Below are 10789 nucleotides of genomic sequence, written 5' to 3'. Positions count from 1 at the left end.
AACAGAGATGGCAGCGCTTATGAGTTAAACAACGCGGTGGTCGCGCTAGTGCGAATGCTCACAAAATTTAGTCACACCATTTGGTCGCAGTCTGGAGCCCTGTGAAAGACTGCTTAGATGTGTTCGACTTGAAACAGCGCTGCTTAGACCGATCGGTATGTTATCAAAGTACTGCGAGAGCGGACGTCTCCTTATGCTTTCTCTCGCCGTACTTTGATGTCATACACCGATCGATCTTCAAGTCGAACATACCTCTTTACTCTCGCGTGTCACGTGACCGAGTGTAATCGCAGCCTCTGTGATTGGAAAAATCGCGTTTTTTCATATCGCGATATTATCGCAAATGCAATTAATCGTTCAGCCCTAATTCAAAAACAAAGTATTGTCTAATTATCAACAAAATCCTTGAAAATTTAGTTTTTTTTTTCTCAGCATTAATGTTTTATTTTTTCCAGGTCTTAAAAGCCTTAAATTAGACTTTTAAAAATGTGCAAGAATCCTGTGGTAATGCATTTTATGCATCGCTCTCTGCAACGTCAGACACTTAACTTATCGTAGAAAATGGGAGCTGTTTCAAATCTAATTTTTGAGTCTTTGGTACACTTGGTTTTAAAGAGAAAATGCTCCGCAATGGTCATCTGTAAATGACTGATGAATTTGCACATGGTTTGTCTTTAAGCATATATTAAAAACACCAGATAGACGTACTGTATAAACGATGTCAAAACTTGATTTTCACAATGTTACTTTATTCTTTAATACATTGTTTTCCTTTCTCTTTTAATTTCCCAGGTGTGTTTCTTTGTAGCTCTGTATTATAACGTCATCATTGGTTGGAGTATTTTTTACTTGGGAAGTTCTTTCCAGTATCCTCTACCATGGGAAAACTGTCCGACAGAAGGGAACAGCACCGGTAAGGATTAGGAGTTTGTGTAATGCAATATAAAATTAGTCATTTTCATTTGTGAGATTAGATATAAAAATGTCACATTTCTGGCATCAGTTCTTCATATGGAGATGCATTTCTTGTTTTTGCTCCTAGTGAAGGAATGTGCCGCCAGCTCTCCCACAGCGTATTTCTGGTACCGTAAAGCTCTGGATATCACTGATTCCATTGAAGAAACCGGAGAGTTCAACCCCATCATCACTGGATGTCTGCTGGCCGCTTGGGTCATCGTCTGTCTGGCCATGTATAAGGGCATCAAATCGACCGGAAAGGTACTTGGAGTTTGTGTCATGAATGTGAATATATATATATATATATATATGATGTTTATTTTGTGTTGTAATGTGATTATTGATGATAGTAATCAGTATTGGTTGTGTGTAGGTGATGTATTTCTCCTCCGTGTTTCCGTACGTGGTGCTGCTGTGTTTCCTGATCAGAGGCGTGACACTGGACGGGGCGTCCGAGGGTATTAAATTCATGTTTTACCCCAGGGTACGTAAACAAACACTAAACTGTGTTTGAGTTGGAGATTTATATATTGAAGATTACTATAGTCCATAAAAACAATCACCAAAATGGTGTCTTCTCTATGTGTCGTGTTATTTACCTAAAAATCAGTGTTGTTTAGTATTATTTATGTAGTAATATGTTTTTTTTTAATGTTTTAAATTTTAGTATTTGTGCTTTCATACTTTTTATTAGTTTTTTTTATATTTCTATTTAGCTTTTATTTTTTTTATTCCAGTTTTAGTATTTCAAGAAAAACATTTATATTAGTTGACAAGCCTTTTTTAATCTGATATATAAGTGAAGTGACATGTGGCCAAGTATGGTGACCCATACTCGGAATTAGTGCTCTGCATTTACCCATCCAAAGTGCACACACACAGCAGTGAACACACACAAACCGTGAACACACACCCGGAGCAGTGGGCAGCCATTTATGCTGCGGCGCCCGGGGAGCAGTTGGGGGTTCGGTGCCTTGCGCAAGGGCACCTCAGTCGTGGTATTGAAGGTGGGAGAGAGCGCTGTACATTCACTCCCCCCACCTACAATCCCTGCCGGTACGAGACTCGAACCCACAATCTTTTGGGTTATGAGTCCGACTCTCTAACCATTAGGCCACGACTTCCCGTATATATATATATATATATTATTTTAATTCGGTAAAAAAAACCCTGACATTTTTAATAGTTTGTTAACAATAACAACACTGCTTAAAATGAACTATTTCTTCTTGTTCTTAATGTATTATCATGTGACATGTTTAGTGTAGTATGTTAGTGAGTTTAAAGTAAATGTTTGTTGTGGTTGATTCTCTCAGCTGGAGATCTGGGCTGATGTTCAGGTGTGGCGTCAGGCGGCGACTCAGGTGTTCTTCGCTCTGGGTTTGGGTTTCGGTTCTGTGATCGCGTACTCTTCCTACAACCCGCGGAACAACAACTGCTATCGAGACGCGTTCACCGTGTCTGGAGTCAACTTAATGACGTCCGTTCTGGCCACGCTAGTGGTGTTTGCCGTGCTGGGCTTCAGAGCCAAAACCATCGCCACAGAGTGTGTTAAACGGTCAGTATGCAGCTAAAAAAAACGAATTATAGTATATTTTACTGAAGCTTTAAGATGTTTAGCTGTTTGTTTGTGTATGTTGCAGTAACATGAAGGCCACGTTTGAAGCGATGTCCAGCACTCCTTTCCCTGACCTCCTCATCAATGCGTCAGATGTGGAGAACATGACATTGAACGAGTATGAGCACTGGTACAGGACTCGGGGCCAGCAGCTGAATATCTCCGGTTACAACATCACCGCCTGCAGCCTGGAGGAGGAGCTGAAACAAGTACAGAACACAACTACATGTTTTATCTTTTCTGAACAAAACATGAGTGTTGCAAATTTTTTTTATGCAATTAGCTGCATTGCTTGGATTTTTTTTAGGTGGTTGCTAGGGTATTGCTGAAATATTTTGGGTGGTTGCTAGGGTATTGGAATGTTTTGGGTGGTTGTTATTAGTGTTGTCAAAAGTACCGACCGCGATATCATTCAGTACTGAAATTGAGAGCCGCGTCTATCAGCTGATCCATCAGCGGATCCCAAATATATTTGCACATAGACGGATCAGCTGATAGATGCGGCTCTCAAACTCTGCTTTGGGTGGTTGCTGGGGTATTGCTTTGTTTTAAGTGGTTGCTAGGTTATTTGAATGTTTTGGGTGGTACTAGGGTATAATTAGAATGTTTTGGGTGGTTGTTAGGTTATTGGAATGTTTTGGGTGGTTGCTAGGTTATTGGAATGTTTTGGGTGGTTGCTAGGGCATCATTGGAATGTTATTGGAATGTTGCTATGTCTAAGAAAAGTCATGGCAATGAATAAATCTCTGGTTCAGCTCAGTTCGGCAGTATTTCTTTGGTTAGGAGTGACTCCGATGAATGTTTAAGTTAAAGTTTGCGATCTTCTTTCTCTCTCAGGGTGTGGAGGGAACCGGTCTAGCGTTCATAGCGTTCACTGAAGCCATGACCTTGTTTCCTGGGAGTCCGTTCTGGTCGGCGCTGTTCTTTCTCATGCTGCTCAATTTGGGTTTGTCTACCATGTTCGGCACCATGGCAGGAATACTGACCCCGCTGACGGACACCTTTAAGACCCTGCGTAACCACAAATTCCTCTTTACAGGTAACCCTGTTGTTTTTTTTTTATATTTGTGTTTATTTTAACATCTTGTGGTTTTAATCAGTATTGTTGTTTTGCATGTCTGTCTGATTATTTTGTATTTTTTCCCATCTCTCCCAGCGTGCAGCTGTGCGGTGGGCTTTCTGATCGGTCTCATGTTCACTCAGCGCTGTGGAAACTATTTTGTGGCTATGTTTGATGACTATTCTGCCACACTTCCCCTCATCATCGTCGTCATCTTCCAGACCTTCAGCGTGGCCTGGGTTTATGGAGCGGACAGGTATCACAAACCCTCCGAGTTCAAGCAGAAATGTCTTTATTTGTGGTTTGAAGTGCGTAAACGTGATGTATTTTCAATGCAGGTTTTTGGAGGACCTGAAGCTGATGTTGGATCGGCCGGTTCCTGTGGTGTACAAGTACATGTGGAAGTACGTGTGTCCGGTTGCTATGGTGGGGCTCTTGGGTGCCAGTCTGCTAAAGATGATCTTGGAGCGTCCCACATACATCGCCTGGAACAGAGAAAAGGTCAAATCATGTGTGCTCTTACAAACAAACCTTTACTTTAAACTTCTAAAGCCTACTGTATCATGTAGTGTTGTCAAAAGTACCGACTTCGGTATCAGTCGGTACTGAAATGTAAAAAATGTCCATTTCCCACAAACATTTGAGCGCTGTTGAGCCGATTCTTAACCATCGCTGACTGGCCAATGTGTTCACGCGCTCAACAGATATGACTGTGATTGGCTAAAATGATCATCACTCTGTGCTCTCCACCGAGGCCTCTAAATGATCAACATGATCAAAGCATCGCTGATTACTTGTTGCGCACAATCCCCTAAAAGCCTTCAGTGGTCTGATTGATAGTTTAGACACTGGCCAATGTGTTCACGCGCTCAACAGATATGACTGTGATTGGCTAAAATGATCATCACTCTGTGCTCTCCACCGAGGCCTCTAAATGATCAACATGATCAAAGCATCGCTGATTACTTGTGCGCACAATCCCCTAAAAGCCTTCAGTGGTCTGATTGATAGTTTAGATTTTTTCTGAGCCTGTAAAAGGCCTTTTATTATAATTGTACAAATATCCACCTTCAGCTGGTGCTCCACGTGTCTTTCTGCTGTCAAATCTGATGATTTTATGAAGTAAACGTCTGAATAACTTTATTATTATTTCCAGTTGAACGCTTTCTGGACTGAATCAGCTTGGCTTTACTTGATTCTCCATGAATTAATATTATTATTGTTTTTTTTAGAAAAATAAATGCGTCTCAAATCTGACTTCTGAGCCTGTAAAAGGCCTTTTATTATAATTGTACAAATATCCACCTTCAGCTGGTGCTCCACGTGTCTTTCTGCTGTCAAATCTGATGATTTTATGAAGTAAACGTCTGAATAACTTTATTATTATTTCCAGTTGAACACTTTCTGGACTGAATCAGCTTGGCTTTACTTGATTCTCCATGAATTAATATTATTATTGTTTTTTTTAGAAAAATAAATCTCAAATCTGACCATCAGGATCTTTTATGGAATTCATGTTTGTTTCCAGAAGCTTTACTTTCACTGTTCCTCAGCGGAGGAATGATCTTCACAAGCCTCCAGAACATCTCACATCTTTAGAGAAACGTTTATTTGTTCATCTCTCAATCATCACTGGATTGCATTGCATTATATGTTTGGATCATTTCAATCTCATCTTACTAAGATATATTATTGGCAGAGTAATGACTGACATTTATAGAATGTTATGTAGTCTGTGGTCTGTTATAAATAGTCTGTTATAAAGATCTCATTCATTTACATTACAAGCTATCAGAATTTCTTCATAATTTTTGGCCATAAAAATATCAGCAAGTGCACCAAATTGCATATTTTTGAGCTGTTTTTCCTCCATATTCTATATTCATCATACTATGGTAATCATAAAAGACTGTAACAAATATGGAACTAAAAAAAAAACATTTTTTTCCAATGTTCAATGATTGGTTCCTTTTTTTTTTTTTTCTTTTCTTTTTTTTTTTTCAGGGTTAGTTAACATTATTAATATACATATTTCCAACATTTTCTCCCAGGCGTCTAAGGAAGATCTACCTTATCCAGGCTGGGCTCTTGCTGTCCTGAGCACGCTCATCGTTGTCGCATTTCTTCCCGTTCCTATTGGATTCATACATTACCTCCTCCTGGAACGGCTCGGCCAGTCTCCGGCAGACGCTGAGGCGGGATACATGCCGTGTGCCACCACAGACACAGACCTGACCCCTCTCGACACGTTACCGCGCTCAGCAGGCGACCCCAGTTCATTTTCCCCTTTGCTTGAGGAAAACCAAGACACTCATTTGCAGAACGGCCAGATTGAACACTTCCAATCAAGTGCGGTATGAGAAGAAACTACGGCACAACCTTCGTTAGAGTTTACAAACATCTGAGAAGGATCTATTTAAATCAAGACCTTTTTATGAGCATGCTTTGCCGTTGAGAACAATCATTTGTATCTGTACATTCGGGCACTAAAAGAACTGTTTTTAAAGTATTAGTTCATCCCTTTTAAACCCGTTACATGTGAAAACAGCTGTGATATGCGGCTGTAATAACAGCTTTGATGACCATTTCCTTTTTCGAGTGAACTGTGGCTTTAAGTACAGTGTAATAATGTACCTGCGTTTGGTGGGTCCAGGTGAGTGTTGAACAACAATGCAACACTACAGTTACCTGTTACAACGGTCTAATCATTTGGTAACTGACGGTTCTGCTGCTTTAGTGATCTGACGAGATTTTTATATCATGCTTTGCATAAAGGTGTTGATGATGGCTTTGACCTGTCAGTGTTATTTGAACTCCAAGATGCTAAAGAAGCAGCCAGTGCTTGTTCTCCGACAAAAGTGTAAGTGACGTGACATGTGTTATGTGTATTAACCCTTTGATGCATGAATCAATTCACATAGGTACAGAAAAGAAAATCATTCCAAATCATTTTTTCTCCCAAAATGGTAATTTAGTTTGCTTGGTGCATCAATACTTTGTTGTCATAAATAAAAACACATTGACATATCAAGAGGACAGCTGGTTTGACTCGTGTAAGGGTCAAACTGTATAATGGCTACTATAGCATCAAAGGGTTAATGTTGGTCCATTCTGATGTGTTCAGTCTCGTTATTTAAGTAAATACAAAAAGGTACATTGTGTGTTCAAAAGACGTTTTGAACCATTAAATCATCACCCATAACTGATTAATGGAAAGCTCTGTGTATTTTCCGAACAGAAATGTCTAGGTCCTATTTCATCTTAATAGTCTTCAACGCAGATTTAATTGTTTATGCCAAATATGACATGGACATTTCTTTATTTATTTTTCGTAACATTCTATGCTCTTATTTTTTGAGCACCAACTACAACATTTAATAATGATGGTTATAGTTGTATGTGACACACATGGGATTTCTTATGAAGGATTTCAAGGCAGCATTTTCAGAACAATTTTACAGTTTTTACTATTTTATGTTGTACAGAATTATTTTTGTGGCTATTTGTAAAATATCCTCCCTTTTTATTTTTCCAAATGACGTCTCGGATATGTTTTTACAAGTGAACGTGTGACCCGCAGGCCAGACATTTTATGGCTTATAGTCATTGTGAAGTCCTGTTATCTTTGCCTCTCACAGGGGTTTCTTCTGTGTGTGTTCAGTAGCTTGAACTCGAAGTAGTTCTGGTCAGTAATGTATATTATGATGTAATTTAACTCTATTCCTCATGTAGAATCCTTGTGATATCTCTGATCTTGAAGGCTCATTTGGTTGTCTTTGTTGTATATGTTTTCAGTATTTCCTCCTCTTGCTTTCTGTCAGTCAGAAACACGATTCTGAGGTCTTCAGTGTGTGTGAATGTTGTTTGATGGTCATGCTGTGCAGCCGTACACACATTTTGTACCGTTTGCCTCGTGATGATCTTGTTTCTGTATAAATGGTTATGTGACCCCTCATATGACTTGTGTTTTCTTTTTCAGTATAAAGGTGAATCTTGTCTGGGTTGCAAACATCTGGCTTATTTTATTTATTTATTTTTTGCATCATTTTCCTGTTAAAAAAAAAAAAAAAACTTGATCACTCATGGCATTTGCTTTAGAGTTTTAATACGTGAATGTTTGATTTACAGTTATATAAATCATTATTGAAACCGAGATGTACAAAAAAAAAAAACTTAATTGGTAATGATGCATTTTATGATCTTAAGAAAAGAAAAGACTTGGTTTGGTTTTGGGGTGAAATGGACATTATTTCTATTAAGAGACCCAGATTAACAGTGTATCTGCCTAGTTGGACATTCCCATTGATTGACTGATTGATTTTAAATATAAAAAAAAATATATATATATATATTTTTTAATTAAATGTTAGTTTTTCCCCCCTTTAAATGTAACATTTCAATTAAAAAAAATTAAATTTATAAATATGCAAATTTAAAATCTGCAAATATATATGTGTGTGTGTGTGTGTGTATAGGTTATTTACACAGCTTTACTTTTTACCCTTTTATTTTTTTTTGTTTTTTTTTGATGATTTAAAATCCTGATGCTGCAGTCCTCTAGCTGTTTTGTGCTGGTTGTCACGTGTGTGTCCTGGGACTCTGGTTGTCATGGTGTGAAGCTCCACCTTGGAAAGAGACCCTCCACAAACAAAGTGATGCTCAGCGCAGCTGAAAGACAAATCACTGGAGGAGAAAACTTCCTAGAAACGCAGATCAGGTATGTGGAAAAAATGTTTAAATCCGAATGATTTGAAGTCTTTAGTTTGTTGTGTTCACCTGCTGTACCTGAGCTCTGGGTCTTGTGTTCAACCCTGAAGTGTGATGCATTTATTATCGAATTGTTCAGAATGTCAACATGAGAAATGCTTTCAAGCATATAAACCTGCCGCTGAAGTACTGCATCCATGAGCTCTGATTCACAGTGATTCTCAATGCACCAGTTTGATTATACGTAATATTAAGAACATGCTTTGGTCTGCATGTGATCCAGGTGTAGAACTGATTGTTTCTTGTCTTAATGTAAATTTCATATCAAGAGAAATAATATGTGACCCTGGACCACAAAACCAGTCATAAGGGTAAATTTTTCAAAATTGAGATGTATACAACATCTGAAAGCTGAATAAATAAGCTATGTATCTGCCTAGTTGGACATTCCCATTGATTGACTGATTGATTTTAAATATAAAAAAAAATATATATATATATATTTTTTAATTAAATGTTAGTTTTTCCCCCCTTTAAATGTAACATTTCAATTAAAAAAAATTAAATTTATAAATATGCAAATTTAAAATCTGCAAATATATATGTGTGTGTGTGTGTGTGTATAGGTTATTTACACAGCTTTACTTTTTACCCTTTTATTTTTTTTTGTTTTTTTTTGATGATTTAAAATCCTGATGCTGCAGTCCTCTAGCTGTTTTGTGCTGGTTGTCACGTGTGTGTCCTGGGACTCTGGTTGTCATGGTGTGAAGCTCCACCTTGGAAAGAGACCCGGCTATTTCTACAAATATACCCCAGCGACTAAAGACTGCTTTTGTGCTCCAGGGTCACATATGTTTAGCCTATTTGTGATACGTTTAGTCTATATTTTGGTCTAATTTGAACTGAAAGTAAAGTGTCTATAACATTAATGACATAAGTTGTGCATAATTCATAAAATAGCCAGGATTTTTTTGTTTTGTTTTGCAAAACATGTTTGAATAGTGACTTTTTAAATATTTTGGTATATATAAATATATTAAAATTTTACCCCAAATATATATATATATATATATATTTTTTTACTGCCATGCAGAGAATTTATTCTGACATGCAATAAAAAATAAAAAAAATCAAAAACATTCACAGCATTTTCCCCAATCCCAGGCAGCTGTATATGATGGGCCCTTTCTAAATATAAGGTCACATGACACCAAGGGCATAGAATTTAGTAGGGAATAATAATTATATGTAACCACTGAGTTATGTGAATGTTGGGGTAGTTGGATGTTGTCTGCTGTTGTCTCCACCAATGTCAAAATCAAACCTGTGTGTTTGATGGATTGAATGATGCATCTTAACACAATCTCCCCTATTTGAGAGAGTCTTTTTTTTAGACAGTTGTAGGTTTCTGAATGTTATTTTTTGTGTGTATTTGTATTTAGTTCTGTATAAGATCCAAAGCACAGATCACAGCCTGCTGTTAAAGAGGAAAACTGCATGGTTTAGGCTGAATATATATAGTCAACAGTGTTTTAAATTTTTTTTAAATGATTTTATTTAGCTTTTATTTTATTCATTTATTTATTTAGTTTCAGTTTTAGTCATTTTAGCAGATGCCAATGCAGCATTTTTAATTTTCATTGACGTTTTTCATCTAATATATATATTTTTTATAACTTTATTTTATTTAATTTGATAAATATTTAAGTTTTACTAGTTTATACCTTAAACTAGTTTGAGTTTTAGTTAACAAAAACAACACTGGTAGTAAATAATCATGTATTTCCGAGTCATTATGTGAGCTACTGAAGGAAAGGAAGTCTCAGAGGAGGAGGATGAAAAGAGGAGTGCAGTTCAGCTCACAGCCACTAGAGGACACTGAGAGTCTGCTGGATCAGAAACTCATGATCAGTTATTCTTACTAGTGCTGTCAAACGATTAATCGCATCCAAAATAAAAGTTTTTGATATGAGTGTGTACTGTGTATATTTATTATGTATATATTTAAGAAAAATATGTTGTGTTTATATATTAAATATATTTATGTAGAAAATAAAATATAAGAATATAAATGTATATACATGTACATATTTTAAAAAATATATACTCTGTGTGTGTATGTGTGTATATATATATATATATATATATATATATAATATACACAGTACACATATGTAAACAAAAACATTTATTTTGGATGCGATTAATCGTTTGACAGCACTAATTCTTACACATTTGTTTGTTGTAACGGTTCTCTCTGTTTGCAGTATGTTGAAGTGGACGCTGTTGGTGGTGTGTGTGAGTGTGTGTTTGGGTCAGAATCCGATCAACACTGACCCAGCAGAAGAAACTGAACTGACCTCTGATCAGCACGACCGTGCCACACTCAAACAGACCTGTAAGACACACACACACACACACACACACACACACACACACACACACAC

At 37.2% G+C, this 10789-nt stretch overlaps 1 protein-coding gene across 1 annotated transcript in view; it reads left to right on the top strand.

Moving 5' to 3' along the window:
- LOC107553385 (sodium-dependent neutral amino acid transporter B(0)AT2-like) overlaps positions 1–7588 on the top strand; it is a 14488-nt gene extending 6900 nt beyond the window's left edge. The window contains exons 2-10 of the mRNA XM_016235581.1: positions 793–913; positions 1043–1218; positions 1331–1441; positions 2274–2515; positions 2601–2784; positions 3413–3614; positions 3732–3891; positions 3974–4136; positions 5687–7588. Of these exons, the coding sequence (XP_016091067.1) occupies positions 793–913; positions 1043–1218; positions 1331–1441; positions 2274–2515; positions 2601–2784; positions 3413–3614; positions 3732–3891; positions 3974–4136; positions 5687–5995 (1668 nt within the window). The 3' untranslated portion in view covers positions 5996–7588. The remainder of the gene's footprint in view (positions 1–792; positions 914–1042; positions 1219–1330; positions 1442–2273; positions 2516–2600; positions 2785–3412; positions 3615–3731; positions 3892–3973; positions 4137–5686) is intronic.
- The last annotated feature ends 3201 nt before the right edge of the window (positions 7589–10789 follow it).

Source organism: Sinocyclocheilus grahami, unplaced genomic scaffold (assembly GCF_001515645.1).
Source record: "Sinocyclocheilus grahami isolate Dianchi unplaced genomic scaffold, SAMN03320097.WGS_v1.1 scaffold472.1, whole genome shotgun sequence".
NCBI lineage: Eukaryota > Metazoa > Chordata > Actinopteri > Cypriniformes > Cyprinidae > Sinocyclocheilus > Sinocyclocheilus grahami.
Note: the sequence above shows the minus strand (reverse complement) of the source record. Positions and strands in the feature narration are given on the sequence as shown.